The 26,159-nt window shown below is 46.1% G+C and overlaps 2 protein-coding genes across 2 annotated transcripts in view; one reads left to right on the top strand and one right to left on the bottom strand.

Annotated features, from left to right (window-relative positions):
* The window catches only part of wwc3 (WWC family member 3), a 44,450-nt gene extending 29,469 nt beyond the window's left edge, over nucleotides 1-14,981 (top strand). Inside the window, exons 6-23 of the mRNA XM_080473955.1 lie at nucleotides 17-146; nucleotides 565-714; nucleotides 867-940; nucleotides 3,487-3,735; nucleotides 4,466-4,555; nucleotides 4,636-5,207; nucleotides 5,318-5,438; nucleotides 6,803-6,883; nucleotides 6,990-7,076; nucleotides 9,003-9,198; nucleotides 9,299-9,469; nucleotides 10,431-10,582; nucleotides 10,671-10,818; nucleotides 10,894-11,058; nucleotides 11,141-11,233; nucleotides 12,435-12,665; nucleotides 12,773-12,900; nucleotides 14,316-14,981. Coding sequence (XP_080330081.1) covers nucleotides 17-146; nucleotides 565-714; nucleotides 867-940; nucleotides 3,487-3,735; nucleotides 4,466-4,555; nucleotides 4,636-5,207; nucleotides 5,318-5,438; nucleotides 6,803-6,883; nucleotides 6,990-7,076; nucleotides 9,003-9,198; nucleotides 9,299-9,469; nucleotides 10,431-10,582; nucleotides 10,671-10,818; nucleotides 10,894-11,058; nucleotides 11,141-11,233; nucleotides 12,435-12,665; nucleotides 12,773-12,900; nucleotides 14,316-14,382 — 2,905 coding nt within the window. The 3' untranslated portion in view covers nucleotides 14,383-14,981. The remainder of the gene's footprint in view (nucleotides 1-16; nucleotides 147-564; nucleotides 715-866; nucleotides 941-3,486; nucleotides 3,736-4,465; nucleotides 4,556-4,635; nucleotides 5,208-5,317; nucleotides 5,439-6,802; nucleotides 6,884-6,989; nucleotides 7,077-9,002; nucleotides 9,199-9,298; nucleotides 9,470-10,430; nucleotides 10,583-10,670; nucleotides 10,819-10,893; nucleotides 11,059-11,140; nucleotides 11,234-12,434; nucleotides 12,666-12,772; nucleotides 12,901-14,315) is intronic.
* A 2,274-nt stretch (nucleotides 14,982-17,255) lies between these two features.
* traf3ip2l (TRAF3 interacting protein 2-like) lies at nucleotides 17,256-22,657 on the bottom strand. The gene is made up of 10 exons (XM_080473956.1): nucleotides 22,474-22,657; nucleotides 20,141-20,222; nucleotides 19,278-19,933; nucleotides 19,157-19,199; nucleotides 19,001-19,065; nucleotides 18,811-18,908; nucleotides 18,267-18,335; nucleotides 17,826-17,942; nucleotides 17,647-17,721; nucleotides 17,256-17,539 (listed from the first exon to the last, which is right to left on the bottom strand). The coding sequence occupies exons 2-10, from the start codon at nucleotides 20,197-20,199 to the stop codon at nucleotides 17,393-17,395; spliced, it is 1,329 nt and encodes a 442-aa protein (XP_080330082.1). The 5' UTR covers nucleotides 20,200-20,222; nucleotides 22,474-22,657; the 3' UTR covers nucleotides 17,256-17,392.
* Between the last annotated feature and the right edge of the window lie 3,502 nt (nucleotides 22,658-26,159).

The following is a 26,159-nucleotide window of genomic DNA, read 5'->3' as shown; positions in this document are numbered from 1 at the left end:
TAACTTTTCCATCCAGGATCGACAGGAAGATGTCCTGCAGTCAAACAAACTACAAGTTGGATGAGGCTCAGGCCATCTTCAACGAGCTGCGCAGCATCAAGAAGGCCATCAGCACCGGCGAGAAGGAGAGGCAGGACCTTATCCAGGTACCCCTTGTCTCTCATTTGTTTGGGCTTTTTCTTCTTCCTGCCCTCAGCCTGTTGGCTTTGTAGGTGCATTCGATACTGACCTCTAGTGTTAGTTAGTGCCTACTGTTCCCCTGCTTCTCCTTGTGTTTGAATAAAGCAGACCTCCAGACGTCTGAATCACCCACAGCCTCCTCCATGGGGGTGATTCACTGGAACCACCTTGTAAAGAGGCGGTTCCAGACTTAATCCCAGTTTATTCTTCAGGGTTGTGTGGCTGCGCATCGTTTTTGATGTCGTCAAAACCTCAAAGTTACATTTCACAGTCTGCTGTTGTGAAATTAATGGATTTCACTGGGTTTTCTGTTTAACAACATTAGATGTTGATCTCTGTTCTGAGACACGTTTTACTGTCTGTGGTTTCCTTTTTTCCATTCAGAGCCTTGCTAAGCTGACGGCTAACTTCCAAAGCAGCTTGTCGATCTGCGACTCGGCCAGCGAAGTGGTGAACAGCACTGGAACTGCGGGTGACTCGTGCAATCCACAGCAGTACTGCGACACTGGCTGTCAGACGGACATCCTTGGAGAGGTGAGGAGGCGTCTCTGTTCTCTCCTGCAAACCACAATCAGAAGCTCAAATGATGACTTCAACTCCCTTCTCCTGTTTGCAAACACTCATCGTCCGATCAGAGGTGTTTTTGCAATCTGCGATGTTTGATTTCCTTTCCCCTCCACACTCAGTACGCCTCCCAAGATTCCTCACATCTGGTCGACAAAGTGAAACTCAACTGGCAGTATGAGGAAGCCAAGAAAAAGTAAGTGTGTCCTGCAGTTTTCTGTTTGTCAGTCATCGCAGTGTGTGACACACCAGCGTGCAGCTCTGATTCACGAGTCCCCGCCGGCCCTCCCCTCTCGGTCCCCAGGCTCTGTGCGTTGTGCAGCCGCGGAGTAGGAGGATGTGTTCTGAATAGTATTTGCTCCCAGTGGCCGCTGAGCGATGTCTGGCCAGTAGAATGAGCTGGGTGGTCACATTCTTGCCCGGCCGCGCCACAGCCGCTGACTGTGTGCTGCCTTTGTGCTCTCAGCGCACCGCCCTGCCTCCACACTTACACCCCACTCGTCCACAAGGTGGTTTAATACACACAAGGTCGGTTAAATATATCCTTGCACATGCTTTCACACATGCTAAATTATACGCTGGCAGAATCAACATCAGATAGAGGCTGAAATTCCTTCACCTTTACGGCGGGAGAAGGTGTGTACGAGTTTGAGACAGGTACATCGCGGCGCTGCGTGGTGATGTTTGCATGAATCGTCTAGCAGTCGGTGATGAGGAGCTGCGCTGTGATAAAAACTGCTGCAACGTCTGTCTCCTTGTGATTATACTGGATCCTTGCACACACTTTTTTTTTTAAAGCCAGAATCGTGTTGCTGTGGCGACTTGGCAACATCAATGCCAACCATGACATCAGGGAGGGAGGGAGGGAGGGAGAAGGGAGACCTGTGGAAACTTGCATGCTCTGTCACTGAGTCATTCGGTTTGAAATCCAGCACACATAAACACAGTTATTCCATCAAGCTGAGAACTCACCCCAAGATCCCATTTAAACTGTGAACAAACATCTGGGTGATATACACCTGTGAGTTCTCTGGCTACTGCGGCATCAGGTAGTTACAGCTCAACACACACGCACATACATACACGCCTTGAATGCTGCTGTTATATTTGAAGCATGTGGTGTGTGCTGGGTTCAGACATGCAGTCCTGTGTGGCTCGGACTGTCCCATGGTGTTGTAAACATTAGTGCTGCATGTTTCATCAATCGTTCAGCAGGTCTTGTGTGGAGTCACTTATGAAAGAACTTCAGATACAAACCAAAGAGAAAAGCTTTCTAAGTATCTTATTTTTGTGATACCTAATTCATGTATCAGCTATAACTGATTGTGTGTGTGTGTGTTGTGATGACACAAACACACCTTCCCCTACTCGGATTGGAAATATTTATCAATGTGCTCATTAGCACCTACAACATCCTCATGTTTTTCATGCTTCTTCCCGTATGCTTCTTTCTCCACCATAAGTGACGGGTAAAAGCCACTAAAAAGAAATTGAAAATACATTGACACTATTGTTAGAGTCACAATCCCAAATGTATTTGAATACCGTCACAGAGTAAAGGAATTTTCCATTTGTTTTCTTGTAAAGTGCGATGAGACGTAACGTTACAATCCCTAGTTTTCTTAAAGCTTCATTCACTAATGTAAGCCAACATCTTTGTGACTAAATCTTCATATTTCAATAAATTCAATGAAATATTGAGTGAAGCCTGTCGTTTACCTTCTGACCAATACATGAACCCAATAGTCTGGATAATCATTTAACCATGAGTGAAAGAAAGTTCCTGAAAACACTGAAGTAGTTTTATTCTGATGTGTGACATAAAACTATCTTTATCAGGACGAGAATAATAATTTAAAATTACCTCTAATTTACACAAGGTTGTGCTCTTTTACATGTCCATGTAATATTGTGGCTTGCTTTCGGTGAAACATTCATCTTTTTCAAAATTAGCAACACAATCAATAATTGCAAAGAAATGCGACCATGAAAATAAAATAAAAGCATAACTGTTGGTCAGTGGAGACAGAGTACTGCAGTATGAATGTGAGGAATATTAGGAGACAATTGAAATGAAAATAAAGATAACAGGTTATATCAAACATTAGATTAGAAAACTCTGCAGAGATGTAGAAATATTTACTCAATGGAAACTTCTTTACTTCGCCACAAAAGGTCACATAAAACCTGATAAAACTGTCCTCAGCAGTAATTACTCGATTCCAGCTGTTCACTGCCAGAGTTCATCTGGCTCTTCCAGTTTTGAGAACAGCCTGTCAGTGCAAGTCCAACTGTTACTAGTGAATAGAGACCGACCGGTGCACTAACAGGTTAAATCAGACCTGAATACTTTAAATCATTATTTACAAAAAAAAAGGAGGAAAGTTGCCATCGTAGGATGGCTAAATGTTTTAGTTTAAATAATACTTCAGGAGTGTATCCTACTTATTTGTTTCAAAAAGACTGAAATATGACAAACGTGCAGAATATGAATGATTATCAAGCGACTGAAGTGTGCGTGCGTGCGTGCGTAATCCATTCTCGATCATGTCATGTAAGCTCTGTGCTGTTTGCTCTCGTGTACAACAGCCAAGCACATTTGGCTCAAGCAAAGTTTCTGTAAACAAATGTTCACGAGCAAGCGGGCACGCTGTGCGCCCGTAAACCTGTCAGCTGTGTCCTGCTTGAGATGGTGAGGTGTGAGCAAACCTTCTCTTCCCCCCCCCCCCGTTGCTCTCTCAGGGTGCAGAGCATCCAGCACCAGCTGGCACAGCTGGACAGTGAAAGCTGGTCGGGGCGGGCCGAGGCCGACCGGGACCGCGACTTCATGCAGCTCCTGCGCGAGAAGGAGGCTCTCCTGCAGGAGATCATCCTGATCAGTAAGCAGCAGCACTCGCCAGAGACGCTGCTGCAGCTGGAGGAGGAGCGCTCCAGGCTGGAGGAGGAGGTGCAGAGGGCCCACAGTTCCCAGAGCCAGGGGGCCAATCAGAGGTGAGGATGCTGAAAGCAAGTTGGAGCTAAACGTTGGATTTGGGAAGCGATACCACACTTCTAATATCTATTCTAATGAGAAGCATAGAATAAAGAGAATGTTGGTAAATTATATTGATTACTAATTACATTCGAGTATGTATTTATACTGTACATGTTTTTTACAAACACATGTAAGTGTTGCAAAATGTTTATACTTTATTGAAGGTACATAATTACTGCAACATTCTCAAAGTATTTGGCTCTCCTCACACATGAAATAGCATCAGATTGATCAAGTCATTAGACTGCAGAATTGTATGATTTACTAAAGATAAACCAATATGACGAAGGAATCCTAACACACAGAATGTTTTTAGCGCCGCTCCGACACGAGGCAATATGAAGTGCTTCACAAGAACATACTTTAAAATTACATCCGACATTAAAAACAAAGGTAAAATACAAGAAACATGACGATGAATTATATTTAAATACCAAACTGTTTAAAGAACAAGACAGAAAGTTAGAAATATTTAGAAATAACAAACATCTTTTCACCTCCAGCGAGAAAAATAGTGTCTGTTTTCACCTGCCATGGACATTAGGACGCTTCGTCACAGCAGAAACAACATGTTGAGCTTTATGATGTGACTTTCTTATGTCTCAGTTGTAGGACACATGGATAGTGAAGTGGTCATAAAAGCAATTTGTATAATCTATGTAGGTAAATCTGTGTATTTCCCGGCAGGATCCTGCAACAAGAGAAGAGGAACGCTCTGCTGAGGCAACTGGAGGAAGCAACTCGCGTCACCACCTACCTTCACTCCCAGCTGAAAAGGTGCAGCAGGTTACAACTGTTCACAAGGTTCCGTTATTCTGGTTTCCTTTCTCACCCGTCTCCCTCTGCTTGGCCCGCAGCCTGTCGGCCAGCTCTCTGACCGTGTCGTCCAGCAGCAGCCGCGGGTCTCTGGCCTCCAGCCGCGGCTCGCTGGCGTCCAGCCGGGGCTCGCTCAGCTCCATCAGCTTCAGCGACATCTACGGCCTTCCACAGTACGAGCGCCACGACGGGGCCGGAGAGCAGCTGGACGCCCACCTCCGCTACCTGCTCCCCACGGAGACCGCGTCAAGAGACTGCTCCATGTTCACCCCAGACCCCCTGAATCAAAGCAAAGCCAAGCGCTCCCACGACACCCCGCAGTCCCTGGCCTCGCTCTCCTCCCGGTCCTCGCTCTCCTCCCTGTCGCCGCCCAGCTCTCCCATGGACACGCCGTATCACTCCGCCCCGCAAGACTGCCCCCTGACGCAGATGACGGAGGAGTACATGGAGCAGGCGGGCCGCGGCCTGCTGGAGGGGCTGCGGGCTCAGTCGCAGACCCTGTCGCACACCGCCTTGCTGAGCGGCGAGGACACGGTCAGCCCCGCCGCCGCCCATCTGCTGGATAACAAGCTGCACAGAGACAGCGGGGCTCAGGCGCCTTTCACTTCCACAGGCAAGTCATGGAGTTTTGGCCTTTCTCTGGGACTTCTCTTTAAAATAAGAAAATCAAATTCTAAACAAAACGGAGGCGATGATCTCTGAGAATGAACTCTTCCTCTGTAGGAGTAACTCTGAGGGGGAACAGCGCCAACAGAAGTGGCAGACGAGCCCGGAGAGTCTCAGCCGGGGTCTCTGAAGACGCATTGGCCACTGACAGTGGCGTGTTCGAGGCCTGGGGCAGAAGGTGAGAGTACGCCTCCTACAGCCAGAGGAGAAAACTGCAGCACCTAAAAGTAAAACCACTATTAACGATGATTGAAGTATTTGTGTCTCTGTTTCGAGGGGGGAGGATTGAAATGCTTTTAACAAAGAAGAAAAGTGTAAATAGAGTAACTAATTCTGATTCATCCTAAATTCTTGCTGTTATTTGCAGTGTATTCTTACTGTTGATAAACAGAGATTTATAATTGCTATTATAAAGTTATGGATGCAGTTATAATTATTTAAACTGCATTATATATTGTAGTCTTTGTTGTGTAAGTCGATAATTTTGTGGTGGAAAATTAAACTTCTGTCTGTCTCTGTCCTGCTCACTCCGCCAGCTGGAGCTTTAGCATTGTTGCATTCACATCATTAAGCTGTTGTCCTCAGTACAGCTGTTATTATTTCACTGAAGTCAAAAAGAAGTGGGTCATCGATCCTGAACGAACTCAGTGTGCATGTCCGTGTTGGAGGTCTGCTGCTGTCTGGATGTTGGTACTTTATCTCAGCTGTTGTCTTGTTTTGTCTGTCGCAGTGCAGACAGCTCAGCTGGTGTGAAACAGTACACAGCTATGTGCACAGTGACACACACACACACACACACACACACACACACACACACACACACACACACACACACCTTATCAAAATCTTGAGACCAGTTACAAAATTCCAAGAATTTTCATTTTCACTGTTGAATCTTAAAAAAAGTTTTCAGTAGAGCTTCAATCTGCACAAAGAAGAACTGGGAGCAGGAGACAAAGCATTTTGAGCAGGCAAAGTATTGAAAATAGCAATTTAACTGACATAGGCTGTTCATCAGCTGATCAGAAGTTTAAGACCAGCTGGAAAACGCAACAGAAAACCCCCTAAAAACAGAAACTAAAGTGTTAAAAAAGGACTCGGTGATGACTGCCTCCAACCTCAGCAGCCATGGCACGTTGTGAGTCCTTGCTTATGCAGCTCAACAATCCTAAAACATTCAAAGACGGTGAGACTTTTTGCCTCAGGAGGTGTTAACAGTGTGACCACTTGACAGAAAATGAATGGAATCAACATTTCTGTACAGATTAAAGGCTGTGGTCTTAAACCTTTGATCAGCTGATGAACAACCTATTCCACTAAAGTTGTTGTTTTCAATAAATAGCCTGCTCAAACTCTCTTGCTCTTGCTCTTGTTTCTTGTTTTTGCATATTGAAGCTCTTCTCGGAACCTTTTTCAGGTCCATCAGTGCAAAATGCAAATCCTTGCATTTTTCTAACAGGTCTTAAGATGTTGATCACGAGTGTTTACTGACCTGCTGCTGTTTGAATGGCTGAAGAATCTGTTTCGTCGTCTCACCAACAGGCCGGAGGAGTTTGACGAGATGTCGTACATGAAAGAGCTGACGCCTGCAGGCGAGCCCACCCAGATCCAGCTGGGACTGCTGTGAGTAAACTGTAAAGTGCAGCGTGCGAGTGGGTGGCGGGCTCACTCTCTGTCAGCAGCTCTGTGTGTTCGCTCTGTATCAGCTCTTTGCTTTTCCTCCTCTCAGGTGGGAGTCCGGCTCTCAGTCGCTACGACTGCATCTGTTACAGCTTAAGAATCTGAACAGGTCAATTGTGAGGGACGGCTTCAAAGTGTGAGTACGGTCGGCTTACTGTGGTTTTGGAAAAGTGTCTTTACTTTGTTTGTCCTTTTAACTAAATGATAACTAACTAACTAGTCATACTTTATGGATCCCCTTGGGGAAATTCCTTTTTGTTTTCCGCATTGACTTGTATTTCTAGTGTGCAGAGGCGCAGCCACATTACGACGCTCCAGAGAGCTGATGGGGGTCGGGGGTCATGCTCAGGGACCCTCAGTGGTGACACGGGGGATTCCCAAGTCCGCTTCTCTAACCTCGAGGCCACCTCGGCCCAACTAATGGAACAACTTTCAATAATATATTACTAGGAGTTTTTATAAAAACAAACGACAAAAAAAACAACAAAAAACAAAAACAAGCAGAAGCTTCATTCGTCCTTTTTAGAAAATTTCTCCACATGCGAGATAAATAAAGGGATATCTTATCTTAAAATGAATGTGTTTGGATGCTGGTTTACTGGAAATGACAAGTTAGTCTGAGTTTATGGGAAAACAAAAGTTTTATCAGGGATATTTTCAAACAACACATCATTTAATCTTTCAAAGCATTTTAGAATTTTAGAATTGTACCTAAAAAAAACAAAAGCAAAATAAACTGCTTCTTTAATAAATATGATCACATCTAAACATTTATAAACATTAACAAACCTGGACGCGTTCGCAACATTCTGAACACATTTGTGTTTGTGTGCATTTAAAAATAACTATACTGGAGGAAGTTGAACCTGACCTGCAGCTTTTCAGACAAATTTCTCTTCTCAAACGTAAATTAAAAGAGACGTGACAGAGTTGATAATCAGAGACTCACTGCTTGTTGTCTTCATCTCAACATCTGGTAGAAAGACACAGAACAAACCAGAACTCACTGGCGCCCTCTATTGGCCAGACGCCACTTGAATTTATGTTTTGAATGATGCTCATTAATTATTTCCACTGTAGTAAACTTTTAAACCTTTAAACCAAAACATCAGATGCTCCCTTCTGGAGCTCATTTTTCCTTCACAGCGATTCATGGATTTATCAGTAAATTCACGAGAACAGTCCTGAGAGTTTGTTTCTTGGTAACATGACGGCGCCACACGGCTGCTGCACATCCTTCATGTAAATCAGCACGTTGGGCTGAGATCGGGTGACTGGTGAACTCGACTGTACGTTAGAAAACCAGTTTGTTTGCTGTGTGACACAACGTGGAGACTTGTACTCATGAATGTATGGACATGATCCGTAGTTACTCCAAAATCATTAAAAGGAGGAATTGGGAGCCACTTTCACACCACAAGCAGCAGCCTGACCTGTTTCATATCCAGGTGATAAGAATCCCTGCTGGCATGTCGTACAATGAAAGCAGGACTCGTCACACCATTGAACGATTCGCACACTTTTTCTAAACTTTGTCGTTCACTGTGACACTCAGCTTGAACTTTTTATCTGCTGGAAGGACTTCCATGTCTGATCACATATTTGAATCTGATGCTGTGGCCAGCAGGTGTAGATTGATAGAGATGTCTTCAATCTCTATTTACTCATAAAACTACAAACGTTTCAGTCAAGCACTTTACTGCTCTTTGAACTATTAAGTGAAAGACAAGAGCAGAGTTCACTAGAGTCCGTTATAAGAAAGAACAAGAGTGTTTCTCCAACAGTCTGAGAATAATACAAAGCTTAATAATCGCTGTGAATATCCCAGTTTTATTGTTTTCATTTTATTTTATAGACAAACCTTTTTGTGAATCCCTCCTTTAATTTGACATTTTTTAATCATTTCATCCACAACCTGCATCATTTTAATGGGAGTAGAGCGTGTAACTGACTGTACTCGCTGCAGGTGAGCTTCAAACGCTGCATTTACTAAGAAAAACAAGCAGTGCATCATGTTTGTCGTGGTGATCATGTTTACATTTCTGTGTTTGTCGTGGCTCAGGTATGTGAAGGTGCACCTGATTCCACTGGACGCCAGCCGGGCCTGTGCGTTCTACTGTTGTACCGCGTTGGAGCCGCAGCACCAGCTGAGCTTCAACGAGGGCTTCCGCATTCCCGTTCCTGCAAACGCCCTGGCGGTGTGCGCCCTGCAGCTGTCCGTCTGCTCGCTGGGACCTCAGGCGCAGGAGGAGCTGCTGGTGGGTGCGACGGGCTGGGCGGCGGCTCTGCCACCCCAGCAGCAGGCTCCGTTCACCTCCAGGTGAATGGAGCCTGCTTTGACGTGAGCTGTCTGCACAGGGCACGGCCCAGCTGAGCCTGGCGGACTGCGAGGGGCGAGCAGAGATGGCGTACCACTGGCTGAGAGTTCAGATGATGAGCGGGACGGAGTCCCAGAAGCCCGAGCACAAGAGCCTCGGCCACCGCCGGCACCATGACGGCCAGGACGACGAGCCGAGGACCAGGGCCGCGGTAAGCTCACACGTTTATGTAGAATTAAATGAAAAGTAGATTTTTACACTTTTGATGTTTCTGGAGTCAAATACCACATCAAATACTGTAAACGAGTTCATTTCATCATTCTGTATCAAATAGAACTGAAAAAGAAGCTTCCCTGATTTCTTCGCTGCAGCAACAGTCTGGCTGAAAATGTGTTCAAGGAGCACAAGAAACGCTTCCAGACACCTGACCAGCCTGAGTTTATCCCTCAGAACTTATTTGTCCATAAAACTGAAAGTTGATGTCACAATAATCGAAGGTGTTCAATGATGATTAAACGGCTGCATGCCTGCATGTAAGTGCACACATGTATTAAGTGTGTCCCAGTGAAGCTCGTCTGTACGTGAAACCATTCATTAATTGGCAGGTCATCGTTATCAGCTGAGTAATTCAATCTCGGTAGAAACTGGGTACATTAGTCATAACATGCTCCTGTACAGTATTTACCTTCTGCACTCAATCTAGATCAGTCTGTCTTTCCGCTGCATATCCTCCAGTAATGTTTTCGCCATATCAGGACAGAAATTAAACAGTTGAGGGCATTTTAGTAGTTTTTTTATAATTGTGCCAAATTCATTTCTGTGCTCAGTCATATGCTGATATTGATCTGTTTCCAACACAAAAATGGAAAATCTTGACTAAAAAGACAAAATAGAGTTGATTTGTTGGGTAGAGATGTGTGGTGTTGAAAGGACCACACACACGTTGGACAGTACTCAGAATGTGTGTGTGAGAGAAAACAAACCTGGATTACTTCCAGGGTTCAGTGTTCAATTCCTCCTGTTGTTGCTGAGCAGCGTTTATCCGACAGTCTGCAGCTCGCACAAGCACGTCACTGACAAGAATGCACCTTGCGAGCCAGCTTTCACACCGGGGGGAGGCGGGGCCAGTAATCACAGTGTTGAAGAGTGTGTTTTGCTGTGTGACGTCACAGGACGCCGCTGTCACTCCGCTGTCACGGACCGCCGCCGCTGCTCTCGCCGCCACTGCCAACACCAACAGCGTCCACCTGGAGGCGCGGGATGCAGAGCTGGAGCTGCAGAGGCTGGAGAGGAAGGATGAGCCCGGGGAGGCCGTGTCTGAGAGGTGACACACTTTTGTGGTGCGAGCTTCAAGATGGGCGCCTTCGTGCCGCCAGCGTTCGGGTTGGGTGACGGGTGTGTGTGCTTCTCAGGAGTTGGCAGGCGGAGTCAGTGGACAGCGGCTGCAGCAACAGCACAGCGTTCACAGTCGCCTGCTCCGAGGGCCTCTGTGCTGAAGGAACCTGCATCACCACCGGGGGGCGCTGTGAACAAACAGCCAGCAAGCTTTCTGCTGTGAAGGTAAACTCTTCTGTGGTCAACCTGCCCGATAGCAGAAGACCTGCTTCTAAAGGGCCTGTGGATGTGTGGCTGCAGGTGGAGAAGGCCACCATGACGGAGGGCCTGTTCCCAGAGCCGGTGCGAGTCCGGCCCAAAGAGAGGGGGGGCCGCTGGGGCCACGCCTCCCCATTCATGCGTGGGAGCACCATCGTACGCTCTCAGACCTTCTCACCCGGCGCCCGCAGCCAGTATGTCTGCAGGGTGAGTTTGACCAAACCCAGTTAACTGACGTCTCAATATCTCAGTGTGAATTCCCAGAGTGATGCTCACATCTTTTCTGCAGTTATATCGCAGCGACAGTGACAGCTCCACCCTACCAAAGAAATCACCTTTTGTCAGAAACACGTTGGAAAGGAGAACAATGCGATATAAGCAGGTGAGCCATAGTGTCTTTATCGTTACTCAAGACTGAGCAAAATCAGTTCTAAGAAGTTGGGATGTTGTTTAACTGTCACTAACACAGAGTGCAGAGCTGGGTATGAAAGAACCTTTTCAGTGAGGTAGAGTCAGGAGGGCAGTTTTCTCCTCAAGACATAAATGTATCAGAACAAATGTCATTTTCTTTTGGGAATCACTGCACGGAACAATGTTAGAAAGCAGTTCTGTATCTGCACACACCGTCCAGAGTCAGACCACATCCTGTAAATAGGAGAAACCACACTGAACCTCACATGACCATATTTGGTCATTTCCTCCAAACGAACCTAAAACGATGATGAAAATGATGATGAATGAATCACACACAGTGTGTACATGTGTACCTTGTATAAACTTTTATGTAAAAAACAAAAGCAGAGTGGAGAGTGAACGACGTGACAAGAGTCTGGTAAAAACCTTCTTCAAACTCTACTGAGAAAACTTTCCCATTTAGAAACAATTTTAAGCTATAAATGATGGAAATCGTGTGGTTTTGCTCTTTCCAAGAAATATAATTTTTTTGATAGCTTCCATATATTCTTACATTAGTTCTGATCTTTTAGTTTAACTTTAAACATGGTTGAAATATATATACAGTGTATATATATATATATATATTTCAGAGTGCAAACATGGAATAAATGTGTTACATCTTAAATAACTTTTTCTTTTGTTTGGTTTTTTTGATTGGAGGCGTGTGTGAGGCCAGAGTTTATCTTCAGTGTGATGTGTTGGCCGATCAGACATCCGAGGGTCTGCAGCCTTCCTCAGAGAATATTGAACAAATACTTAAAGTGAAAGATGTAAATGGTTGTTGTGCTTGATCCTGTGTTTACAGCTTCTAGAACAACATGTACATGTGCTGCCATCCAAACCGTGTACACACAACCTTTCTTTATTCCACAATGCAAAGCCGCATTCTGCACATAGTGCAGTGGAGTGGAGTCAGTCTGCCTGCTAAACTGGTCTGCCTGCACTCCAGATCTGCCACCAACTGAAAACAGTACGAAGAAAGAGCCGCTCTGATCCAACACGAGGATTCTTTATTCTGTCAACTGACTTTTATTGAAATACCAGCTCTCTGACTAATCAAATCATTTCACTGTGATTGACAGAAACATTAAAAGGAAAGCAATCTGTGTGTTTGTGCTCTTGAGCAGCAGTCGTACCGCTCCTCTCTGGCCGAGCAGCCGACCCGCACCTCCCTGGACCTGGAGCTGGACCTCCAGGCCTGCCGGACCCGCCAGAGGCAGCTGCTGGAGGAGCTGAGCGCCCTGCGAGAGCTCAAGCTGCGACTGGAGGAGCCCCAGAGCAGGGAGCCGGCCGAGCTCCCCCACTGGGCCCTGAGGGACGAGCGCTTCCGTCTCCTGCTGCGGGAGGCGCAGCGACAGGTGAGCCGGAGGCCGGGCGCCAGCACGCCAGAGGCCGGGCGCCAGCACGCCGCCTCGCTCCAACACGCCGGCTGCTGACTGCTCTACTGGTTGTTGCTGTTCCACAGGCCGGCCAAAGTCAGCAGGAGCAGCGCCAGGAGGAGGCGGCGGAGCGGAGGCTGAGGAAAGCGTCCAAAGAGGTTCTGCAGATGAGAGGCCAGAGCCACAAGGAGCCGCTCCCAGTGCAGACGTTCAGGTATTCATCACCACGCTGAGTGAACAGAGTGGAGGCCGCGATGGAGTGAAGCGTTGCGACGTCCAGATGTGGACTCAGCAGGGAACACGCACACGTCTCACCGGCATTGGCTCCTACAAACCGCCTGATTCTCTGAGACCAAAGATCAGATCGTGGAAGAATCCGTGGTCTTCAGTTGGGCTTAGTGCAGTTTTAAGACGGCCAATCGGTCCGTCAGGACTCCACGACCATTAACAGGTCGGGTCTGATAATTGAGGAGTCGTAGCAGCGAATCCGAATACGTCGTCTGATAACGAACCAATAGAAACGCAGCATGACGTGACGCAGTTATCCGCTCGACAGCACTGGGTAACCGCTCAGACCCACGCTGACCGACCAATAGTGAACGCCGTTAGAACGATGTGGGGGTTTTGGAAGTCGTCTCCCATCTGAAGAACTCTGGCAGGGCAGACGTTCTGCTGGTACAGTCTGCAACAAGGACTATTAAAGACCGTCTCGTACAGTTGTGAACAGTGGGACGGCTTTGACGACCCCGACGGCCGAGAATCGCGCCTTCAGATCAAGTAGTGGAGTAAATAATGAATGTCGTGACACCCGCCCACCAGTCGCCTCCTCTCCGCCCGCGTTGGATCCGTTTCAGTTGTGAGCAACAAACCTGACGAGCTGCTGCAGACTCATCTGGGGAAAACTCTCCACACGTGCTGCTACTATCAAACATGTCGCGTGACGTGTTGCTTGTCGGCTGAACTTCTCTCGTCAGACTGAAGCAGTTGAGTGTCAAACTAGCACACTTTGTTTTCTCTTTGTTTTCTCCCTGGTTTGCTTGTGGGCTGCGCTTCACACTGTGGTCGAGGCGTTATTTATTTTTTTTAACCTAAACTGAAATACAGAGCAGCTCTGCAGCGTCGCTCGTCCTGCCCTCGTGGAGACACATTAAGAACTTTATCCCATTAAATGATTCTCAAGGTTTGATACTGGTGGTTTAGTTATACTAAGTATAAACAATGAAAATCTAAATAATCTAAACAACCATCAAGGCAGTTAATGCGTGCTGAAGGATGGATTAAAAAGGTGTGAAGTTACTTTTAAACTGGCAAAAGTGTAAATGAATGATCAACTTTTCGAGCTCAGTCACAGGCTTGTACCTTATTGTGACATTTTCAACTCAATTCAATATAAATCTATTTAACATTTTAATCATACCAAAATGTTGTTTTGCATTAAGGAGAATCTTCTATTTCTCAGATTCTGACATTTGAACCAAATAGTATGAAAAAGTATTTTAACTTCAGATCGCTGCTGATGGACCGACATGATAATAAAAGGCAGATTCACGGGTACGACTCAAGAGACGGGAAGGTTTTCGTTCCCGACGTTAAATAAGTCTAATGAAAAGTTGTTTCTCTGTTTTGCAGAGAGAAGATGGCGTTTTTCACAAGACCAAGGTTCAACATACCTCCTCTGCCGGCCGACGATGTATGAGGACTTTCCTCGGTAATCTGTGACTAAACATGAAGTATTTTTATAGAATTTTCTGAGCTCATGAAGTACAAAGTCGTTTTTCTCGGCAGGATACAGGAAAGGCCACACTCAGACTTTTTTTTTTTCCCCGTGCGGCTCTCATGAACACACGCTCGATGTCGGCGACAGCTCGGCGGCTTGTTTCCTATTCAGAAGCTCAGAAAGAGACTTTGACATTAAACCTCTTCTCCCCCGAGGAGTCGCTTCTGTTTGTGCTTCCGAAAGGCTGGAAGACGGAAACAAAGGTCGGCAGATTCACTGTACTGTAACTTATTTTATAGTACTTTTCCTTGAAGGAAATAAAAAAGAGACGCTTCCTGCTCTTAAAGTGTATTTTGTAGCTTTGAACAAATAGCACTTCAGTGTTTTTCTTTTTTTTTTTTCATTCAGTAAAATTGAACTTTTGTCTGATTTTGTCTGTTACCTAAGATTTATTTACATAAAATGTCACTTTGTAATCCACTTTTATTACAGCTTCTGTTTCCTCTTTTGTTATGTTATTAAAATTAATATTATTTCATGTACTTTTCAATATATGGATGAATATATGAAACACTGTACTCGGACTGTGCTTGTTTTTTCTGATGCTTTGTGTCTGAACGTGTGTCGACCGTCAGTCTGGAGCTCCTCAGTCTCGTTCAGAAAACTACTGGTGAACAGTCGTTTACACGGTAATGGAAGGTGAAACCTTCTGCCCACCACTGAGGAAGACCCCGGCTCCCCGAGGAGGTTAAAGGTCAATCACAGGATCGGTTAAACTGACGGGAAGATTTGAAAAGGAACAGAATTGAAATCTCTGAAGGTTGTCAGGAAAATAAGCATCTCATCCGCCCGCAGGATGACTTTAACTGCAAATGAGTAAACTGTAAACTGTCCAACGATGGTGCTCAGGAGGCTTCTTCTTCTTCTCCTTCTTCTTCTCCTCCTTCTCCTTCGTCTGCCTCCAACCACCTCCTCGTCCTCCTTCACTCCGAGGTCTTCCTCACCGCCAACATTCTTTATCTAAATATCTTCCTCCTCACTGCAGCCAGTTCCAAAGAATAGAAGCCTGAGTGGAAAATAGTTTGATGTAATCTCAACTTACACGTTTGCCCTGTGTGCGAGATTTGGAGAGAAATTAGAGAGCAACAGGAAACGGCGAGTCTTAATGTTTTAACTTCCTGAACGCGAGATAAATTCCAGTTTCAGTGAGTCTGGAGGAAAGTTTAGAAGCTGCGGTATCTTCCTGTGTTTGGAATGTGGAGACTATTTGGTGGGAGGGTTCAAAACTGTGATGTGAAAGGTTGCAGACCTCTGGTCTACACACACACACACACACACACTCTGCAGGTTCAAGTGCAGGTGAAACGCCGGCGCGCTTCCTTCACCTGTTGAAAAGGATGAAGTTGCATCGATTCCGCACACGCAGACATTTTCTTCAAGCGTGTCAGGATGCTCGGAGTGATTTCTCTCCAACCACAGAGCGGGTGGTGATGACCTACTTTGGTATCAGTTTGCTGATTCTTGAGAAGTTGTACCACAGCGGTGTCAGCTCCTTATCGCCGTGCAACATCCTGTTGCAGCTTTTTCTGCCTCGGCCTCGGGGCCCGAGGTGAGAGAGGCTCTCTGCCTCTCCGTTCAGCCCGACGGGACGAGGAGCCCCAAACTGCTGAGCGTCACTGGGATACCTTCACGTTCTCACAGCTCACTCTCTCACGCAACACAAAAATGCAGCTCGCTGTTTCACAAAAATGCCCACATACCCTGCAGGCAGAGTCCAGGCCTCTGCTTGTCTGTCATTAACTGTGCAGCTTCCAAACACCCGCTGGCATGTGGCTCCCACACAGTGTGTGACCTCGTGTGATAATGCAGGTTTAATTAGTAACAACGAGCACCAGTCAACCTTACAGGCAGCGAAGAAAATCACATGGAAAATGTTTTCTAACTCTGAAGTAGAACAGTCATGCTGGGGTTTTTTAAATCTGGAAATATATTGTTTTGAGTCACATTTAGAAAAATGACTCAAAGTAGGACCATATGCAGCGTCACGTGCTTGTAGTTTGACATCAGCCTCGTCGTTTGTCTTCCTGTTGGTTCTCAGCAGATGACCATATAAGCAACACAAGGAAACGACTGTTCGCAGCATTCTGGAAGCAGCAACTTCAACATACGGTTGACCTTCTTTTTTTGAGCACCTCATCCACTTTCAGTCTGAACACACGTCGTGAGAATGTGATGATCTGGAAAACTGCACCACCAGATCACCTGAAACAGAAACTCTGTTCCCTCTTTGGTTCTTAGGGGATTAATTAAATGGGCTCAAATGTGAAGAAGGAGCAAAGATGTAGGAGTTCTATCGAAAGCAATAGTTGAAAAAAATATTTCATTTGTATATAATTTATTAGCAGAAGAAAACACATGATTCCAAGTATGTAACAGCCTTCACTGATCAGCTCTAATTGTTTTTATTCTTTAAACAAAGGCTACAGAAAAGATCTCATCAAAGTGTGTGTGTGTGTGTGTGTGTGTGTGTGTGTGTGTGTGTGTGTGTGTGTGTGTGTGTGTGTGTGTGTGTGTGTGTGTGTGTGTGTGTGTGTGTGTGTGTGTGTGTGTGTGTGTGTGTGTGTGTGTGTGTGTGTGTGGCTCCACCTTGTCATCAGAGTATAAACTCTCGGCGCTGCGATTGTTTCAGGAGCGTTTCAGTGAAGCAGGATGAACCATGTTTATGAGGACGAGTTTGATCGGGTGAAAGAGGAATGCATCTCAGTCTGGTTCTCATCAGGTTGTCACACCACTGACCTCGGAGCCGCACTCGTACACCTGCAGCCAGGTGCACAGTCTGTTGTTGAACCTCTCCGTTCACTGAAAGGTGGATCTTCACTCACGGCTCCTTCCAGTTCCAGACGCTTGTCCTGGCGCTGGCCTGCAGCCGCTCTGCAGACTGAGCTCTGGGTGACAGTCCGGTGTGTGTGTGCTCCAGGCAGACCGCTCTCTATATGGGGATGGAGACGATGGTGGGCAGCTCCCCGACGGGAGGCGGGTTGTACTTCTCCACCCTCATCAGCCGCCGCAGGATGTCGTCTCGATCCCACGGCCATCCGTAGACATGAGTGTTCTGCAGCCAGTTGGGAACGTGACACTGGAGAGACGTTTGGACAGAAAGAAGTGAAGTCATTGAAGACACGTGAGTGAACCGGCAGCTTCAAAGTGTTTCTCTCCCTCCACCTGTCGGAGGATAAAACCTACCTTCTTGGCCCCGGGGAACAGAATCGGAATGAACCTGAAATTCTTGCTTCCATTCTGGATGAATTCATTCTGCAGCTGAGTGGCGCACACACACACACACACACACACACACACACACACACACACACTTCATGAGTTGCTGTTTCAGCCCTGAGAAGGAGCAGCTTTAAGTCTCAGACCTGTTTGTGGATGTAAACCGTGTTGAAGGTTCGCTCGTCGCTCTCCAGGCTGACGGGCGACGCCGTCACCGTCTCGTAGTACTTAGGACTGATGATGATGATGATCAGATACTCTTTCTGGATCACACAAAACAATACAAGATGTGTAAACACACACAGCCTCAGTGAAAGTCTGAACATTTTCACGGCTTCGCCTCGTTTGGAGCAGGAACTTCCCCTCGTCCCTCCTCTGCTCAACATCGACTGACTTCATTCACAGAAACAAGCTCGTGATGAAGCATCGATACTGAAACACGTCTTGTGTCTGACTCCGGTGGGTGCCACGTTGTTCTGACTGTCGGGCAGCAGCCGGATTCTAAGATTTTCCCGCTGACAGGTGGTTCATTCAACGTAACGCCACAAACAGAGAAACAGGTTTCATGAAGCGTCGACGGCTCCTACCTCACTGAGGTACCGCTCCATGAAGTCGATCGTACTGATACTCCTGAACTGCTGTTCAAATAGATCAATCTGCAACACACAAACAACCCAAATGTCAAAAAGTTGAGCTCTTGCAGGGTTTCCAGCAGAAGATCTGCACTTTGCTTCAGAGCAGAACCTGATCAGTCCCGTCTGGCTCCGCTCCAAGTCTGGAGCTGGCGAAGTGATCAGTGATTTCTGATGTTGCATTGTTTACGTTGTACTCGATTACAAGTGAAAGTACAGCAGTTGAAAAATAGTCTCATAAAAGCGAAGTACTCTCTTCAAAAACTACACAAGAGTATTTGTTACTATGGAGCCACATGAAATTAAATCACATGTAGCAGATATCAGATATCAGATTCACTTTACCTCAATAAAAATGTCTTTAAAGTTCTAGTCCAAGAAAAATTAGGAAAACATGAATGTACGTGAGCAGTCACACACACACACACACACACACACACACACACACACACACACACACACACACACACACACACACACACCAAACCCACGCTCGTACATGTGTGTCGAAGCCGTTGTGTCGTAGCAGCGCCACAAAGTTGATGATCTCGTTGACGTGTTTGTCGTTATCCGCCTCATAAGTGACGAAGACCTTCCCTGCAGTGAGGAAGAAGGGATGACAGCGTGAGGTGGCGTGTCAGCGGGGGGGGGAGGCGTGCGGCGGTGCAGGACGGCCGCTGGACACTCACTCTGCTCCAGAGACAGCGGCATGCTGTACGCAGGGTGCTTCTCCTTGGTGGGCGCGCTCTGGCCTCTGCGGGCGGTCACACGGTGTCAGTCACATTCAAACGTTTAGCAGGAACTTACACTCTGATGTGAGGACGGCTTCTCGGTCACACACTCACATCTGTGTGAATCCACCCCGGAGCGGTCTGCAGTCTCCTGGATCTGAAAAGCCATTCATGGGTTCATTTCATGGTGTTTGATGCGTGAGCAGCGACGTGGCGGGCACGGAGGCGGACTTACAGTACGGACCGGGGTCCGGCCGGTACTGAGGCCAGGGCGGCTCGTTGGCTGCCGGCCCCCGGGGGAAGGCGTCGGGGGGGCACTGAGCACAGCAGGCGGCCCCCTGAGGCGAGCAGGCGTAGGGGGACAGCGTGTGGTGGCGCGGCGCGGCCGACGGCGGGTTGGAGCGCAGAGACAGCGGCTGCTCTAAGCTGCTCATGCAGGAGCTGCCGCCGCCGTCCAGCGACAGGAACTTGTGCCTGGAGAGGCAGCTCTCCCGGCGGCAGCTGTCGTAGTCTTCCCGGCCGAGGCGTGACGGCAGGCTGCTGGGGTAGCCCGACCCGCTGCTGAAGACGCTCGGGGGCAGCCAGCCGCCGCTGCCGTTGGCCTGGCTGGGGAACGGGGTGGGCTGTCCGTACCCGGCCGGCAGACTCTGGTTGGCGAGGGACGAGCAGAAGCTGGAGCTGCTTCGTGGGACCGGGTGGACATGTCTGGGCTCCAGCCTCCGTCTGCTGAACAGGGAGAAATCGGCGAACGTGGCATCGTCCTGCAGGAGGAGGCGGTGGACGCAGGCCTCTGCAGTGGAGTCCAGCTTGTGCTCGGCGCTGGCGTCTCTCTGCACCGTGCTCATGGTCTCATCGTCCTCTTCCGGGGTGTTGAGCTGGCGGCTCAGATGGCTGGCGTGACCACAGGAATGATTAGAACCACAAGCTGACGACATTCACACCTTGTATTTCCCGTCTTTCACATCGATTCTCACTGCTGATCACAGTGAGAATCTCTGCTGCTGCACTGAACAGCCACACACCACAGTTTGCACACACTCCAGTGAGAGAGGTTGCAGGCTTATAGAGCCGGTGTGAGTTTGTTGTCATCTCACCTACTTAGTGCTGAGAAGACTGAAGAGGGCAGCATCACTGGGCCTCTTCCTCCTGACATCCATGTGTGTCGGGTTTAAAGCTGCAGCTGCAGAGGATCAACCAGACAGATTTCCGCCGTAATGGTGAGAACAGATATTGATTATTTAATATTCGCATCTCTAAACAGTGGCAAAGCTTCTTTTAAGATCAGCCCACACTTCCTCTGCCTCTTTGTTTTGCATGTCGGTGACGACATGCCTCCCACACAGGGGACTTTTCTCATCACGTCCAACGTGTGAATGAGGACTCTCACTTACAGAAAAGTATAGAGTCTCAAAGTTTAAGGCGACAAAAGGTTCACTGTGGATGAACTAATTAACTCTGGAAAATCCATTCAACAAATTCAAAAACATTTCACACCAACTTTTCGGCCGAGTAATAATGTCCCATTATTTACAAGAGACGTTTCATGTCAATGAGTTCCTCCAGAAAGTAACACAGGGAAATTAATGTCACCGCATTTTAGGGGATTTTTATTGTCTAATACGTCCATTACAGTTCCTGTAAATGGGGAACACACTCATTCATCATCATTTCATCTGGCAACACACACACACACACATGCACACACACTTATTTTTCACTGAGTCTGCTGCTAGAAGAAGAAGAAGAAACTCCTACACCATAGTAATAATAATAATAATAATAATAATACACATGTACAGTCGTGTTTACAGTCACCTGTATGGATTCCTCACAGTTCAGAGGTCACAGATCTTTTTAAAACAGTTTCATGCTCAGACGTTGTTTCACTTCCTGGCTGAGTTTATTGTAAATCTTCACTCCACTGACTGATGTGCTCATCCTCCTCGTTGGAGTTGGAAACTTCCTGGTTGTGAAGTTAATGTTTCCCCCTGGAATCAGAACCCCCTCTCTATCAGTGAAACGTTTCTGGGTGTTGTTTCTAGCAGATCTGGGAGTTTTATAAATGAGGCTTTTGGTCCTGGAGGTCTGCCTCACGAACCGTTCTGGTGGCTTTTGTCTGGAGCGAGGATTAGCAGGAGTTTCTACGCAGCAACTCAATTATAGCAAAATAAGTGAACGATATAGAAAAGGTATTGTTTCCTTGTTTATGAAGTATTTTGCTTTGCTGAGGACGGAAATGCCTCTGGACATGTTGGTTTGAACATGTTTAATGGGAGGTATTCAGCAGATCCTGTGGTCTAACATAACTTTCAAGTTCTATTCCCCTCATTATTACCACCCAACACAAACTTCGTTTTGTCCAACTTTAATGATCGATTCTTTATATCAAACCACTTTTTTTAATTTGTTCAATTCTGAGGAGTTTACCTCCGTGAGCTGTTCCAAGTTCTCTCCTGCACAGAAAATATTTTTGTCATCAGCAAACTAAACAAAGTGTAGTATTTGTGAGATTGTACAGATGTCATTTATGTCTAGAATAGCTGTGATCCCAATACTGACCCCTAAGGGACACCACAAACAATGTCCAAGCATGAAGATTGAAAATCCCCCATTTTCATGCTGTTGGTTGCTCTTTTAAGATCGATGAACAAACTGACTGCACGTTTCTTTTTGTCTGTGGAGATCATTTCTTCTATTAGATTAATGCCAGTCGGGTGGACCTCTGTCCTCTTGACTCCACATTGGCTTTCAGAGAGCAGTTCGTGTTTATCAATCAGTGAGTAAACAGTTTTTCTAAGGTTCTGAGTAGAGAAACAGGCCTGTAATTATTGAATTGGTGTCTGTCTCCAGCTTTCCCTCGTGGGACGACTTCAGCAGTTTGGATTTCGTTTGGGAATTCACCAGTTTGCAGATCAACGTTTATAGATTGATGTCAGATGAACAACTGCCTCATCAACCCTTTTGACTAGTGTCATATCGATACCATCAGTCAGTTGACGTCTTGTTTTTAACATTTATTTATAATATCTATGATTTCTCTCTCCTCCACTGCTGTGAGAAAGTTTGGGTTTCTAGTATTTAATGTTTCATTCCCCTATCGGCTGATCCAAGTTTACAGATTCCTTCTGCCAGTCCAACATTTACAGAGTAATTATATTACGATGAACATTAAAATGTTGTTTCAGGTTAAAAACGCCTCAAACAAAAACATTACAGACAACAGTTCAACCCATTACAGAAATTCCACTTCCACAAAGCAAAGCGATGGTAAACTTTAGAACGCAGCGGCGATTTAAGTCCCGATTTCAATGAGCTGAAACTACCACTAATAATAATTATGTTATTATTATAAGGAGTTTTCTTAGGAGGCATGCGAGGCTGTGAGGTGTGTGCTCCACTGAGAGGACACTTGATGTTGTGTAAGGACTCACCGTGAGAACTGCGCTCATCCAGGTAACTCCGCCGGATCCGCGTCTCTGCGCAAAGTAACGAACAAATACCGCACAAAGCGCCAACTGAGCCTCGAAGGCAAACACAGAGGCGACGGGTCCTCGTTCGGTGACGGTAAACGGTCGTCCTGAGCAGGTGAAACACACTGACGCAGCAGCTCCAACCACTTGTTTGTTAAAGCGCAGCCGAGACGCGCCGCCCCCCGAGAGAAACCGCACCTCAGTGCGCCTCTGCGCGTAAACACCCGGAGGCAGCAGCAGTAAATCCACTGGTCCTCCTCCTCCTCCTCCTCCTCCTCCTCTCACTACTTCATTCTTTAGTTTTATTTGAGCTCTTTTAACCATTTCAACTGTTTTATGTTATGTCATTGTCATTTCAGTTTTTTATTTTCACGTTATTATCATTTGATTTGTTTCAACCATTTCAGCTGTTTTCATTCACCTCGTTACACTTATATATGATGTATACTTACATATTAAAATATGTATACTTACAGAGAACCCTCCACACTGACTGGTCAGGGAGAGAACCCTCCACACTGACTAGTCAGGGAGAGAACCCTCCACAATGACTGGTCAGGAAGAGAACCCTCCACACTGACTGGTCAGGAAGAGAACCCTCCACACTGACTGATCAGGAAGAGAACCCTCCACACTGACTGGTCAGGAAGAGAACCCTCCACACTGACTGGTCAGGAAGAGAACCCTCCACACTGACTAGTCAGGAAGAGAACCCTCCACAATGACTGGTCAGGAAGAGAACCCTCCACACTGACTAGTCAGGAAGAGAACCCTCCACACTGACTAGTCAGGGAGAGAACCCTCCACACTGACTGGTCAGGAAGAGAACCCTCCACACTGACTAGTCAGGAAGAGAACCCTCCACACTGACTAGTCAGGAAGAGAACCCTCCACACTGACTAGTCAGGGAGAGAACCCTCCACAATGACTGGTCAGGAAGAGAACCCTCCACACTGACTGGTCAGGAAGAGAACCCTCCACACTGACTAGTCAGGGAGAGAACCCTCCACACTGACTAGTCAGGAACAGCCACTCCTGCCATCCTTTCCCCTGCTGTCCATTAAGAGCTGCTTGTATTTGGAGAACCTGATCCCCGCTCTTCCCAGGGGGCTGTGAGTTCAATGAGGATAATCTTCTGGGCTTCAGCGTCGTCTGGACGACCTGGTGGAACTGCAGCTTTCCTCCGGTTCTGCCTTCATTTCCCATGATGGCTGGTTCTTGTTGTGGTCGGTGGCTTTTCTCACTCCTTAATGAATCTGATCAGCGTTGGTGTTTTCCCATGTGGTTGGTGTTTTGTGCATCTCGCCCATGTTGGCGAGTGTCTTTGGTACCTTGTCCTGGCGCCACCTGCATTTTCTTTTTTTGATCAGTTTTAAACCCCAACAGTTGGAAGAGTCCTAAACATCATTGATAGGAATGAGGGGTCCTCAGATAGGGCTATATTATCACTTCATGCACAACGGGCGTTTGACCAAGTATCGTGGCCTTATCTGCTTGAGGTTCTTAGGCGGTTTGGATTTGGAGAATATTTTTGCAAATGGATTGATATCCTTAATCCTGACTCCTCTGCATCTGTTTGTACCGATGATCTGATCTCTTTACTGTTTAAGTTATTTCGTGGAGTTTGACAAGGTTCTTCAATTTCACCGCTTCTCTGTGTAATTTCTATTGAACCCCTTGCAAAAGCAACAAGATCACACCCATTGGTCAGTGGTATCAGAATAAATGAGCAGGAACATCGCCTTGCATTATATGCGGACGATTCTATCTTGTTCATATCAGAGCTTGCTAAATCAATACCAGCCCTGTTAGAGCTGATTAATCTGGTCAGTGGCTTCTCTGGCTTTGAGGTGAATATGAATAAGTCTCATATTATGTTTTCAAACGAACAGGAGAGAAGGAATCCGAAGGTAGTTCATCCAAATGCAAATGCAGTAGACGGCTTTGTCTACCTTGGTATCATAATAACTCTGTTGATAAAACAGCTCAGTTCAATTAACTACGAGCCTAAACGGACTAAGACATCACTAGATGGTCAACCCTACCTCTGTCCATAATTAGACAAATAAACACAATCAAAATCATTATACTTCCTAAATTCCTTTTTTTTTTTAGTCAATTCCTTTCGCTCCCCCTCTAAACTTCTTCAAAAGAATAAAAAAACTTAATCAGAACTTTTATTTGGAAAAACAGGAAGCCCAGACTGAGACTCTCTCTTGTATATTTGCCATACGGCAGAGGGGGATTACACCTTCCAACCCTTCAGTGGTACTATTGGGCTGCGCAAATGTGAGCAGCAGTGTTTTGGTTTGCTGGAGAACATAAACCACCCTGGGTCCAGACTGAGCTTTCATCTTCAAAGGGGGAAACTCTCTCTGGATCCCTTTTATACTCGGCTCCGTTAAAAAGCTAAAGAACGATGTAACTAATCCCTTTGTCTTTAACACCTTTAGTATCTGGTTTGAGGTGCAGGAATATATAGAGGATACCCCTGAGATGTCCTGTTATGTGCCGATATGGAGAAACGTCAATTTTAGTCCAGCAAAAAAAGACCTGGGATTGAAATTATGGTTTAATAAGGGTATACGGAAAATTATGGATCTACATGAAGATGGCAATCTAATGTCCTCCGAGGAGCTGAAGAAGAAATATGACATTCCACAAAATCACTTCTTCAAATACTTACAATTTAGAAGTTTTATTTATTCGCACTTGAAGAACAGAAAACAACCACCTGTTTCTGCCACACAGAACCGCCAGGGGAAAAGGCTGGTCTCTCAAATGTACCGCAGATTGGAAGAAGGTCACAAAGAGAATGACGAGAGCACAAGACAGGAGTGGACGTAAGACCTGCAGGAGGATATATCAGAAGTTGACTTTTCCAAGGCACAAACACAGACTATTCATACGAGATTAAGCTTAATTTAATATAATTGGATTATGAGGATTTATATAACTCCTGAGAAACTAAATCAATTCAACCCTAACATCCCTGACACATGCAGTAAATGTAAGGACCATAAAGGTACTTTACTACATTGCTTGTGGGAATGTGAGGAAATTAAAACATTCTGGAGGTTATTAGGGCAATATATATCCTGGATTATGTCCGTTTCTGTTCCTTTCTGTCCTAAATTATGTATTCTCAGTATTTACCCACTGGATTGTGCACTGGAAAACAGGGAAAGGATAATGATTGACCTCTGCCTATTGCAAGCGAGGGGGTCAATCGCTCTGTGTTGGAAGAGTGTCGCCGCCCCCACGATTGGCTTCTGGTTGAGAAATGTAACTTCCTGTCCAGTTTATGAGAAACTAACTTATGTAATTAGGAAAGAAACTACTGAATTCTCTAGGATACGGGAGAATCTATTGGAGTTCATTCATACTGGTGATCTAGAAGAAGCTCTAGTTGAAGGATAAACTGGACCTTTAGTTATGTAGTGAAGTTGGAATGGATGTTTTCTGCACATTGTACTTCTCTGTTTAAAAGCCTTCAAGTGTCTATAAAGGTATTATATCCTCCCTTACTCGTCTTTCTTTTTTGTTATTATTGTTTTGTTTTTTCTTGCTGTAATTTTTTTTTCTCTTAATGTTTTTGTTATTTTTTCATGTGTCGGTACATAAAAAAAAAAAAAGAAAAGTTCTAG

The sequence above is a fragment of the Lipophrys pholis genome, assembly GCF_963383615.2.
Source record: "Lipophrys pholis genome assembly, chromosome: 10".
NCBI classification, from domain to species: Eukaryota; Metazoa; Chordata; class Actinopteri; order Blenniiformes; family Blenniidae; genus Lipophrys; species Lipophrys pholis.
Note: the sequence above shows the minus strand (reverse complement) of the source record. Positions and strands in the feature narration are given on the sequence as shown.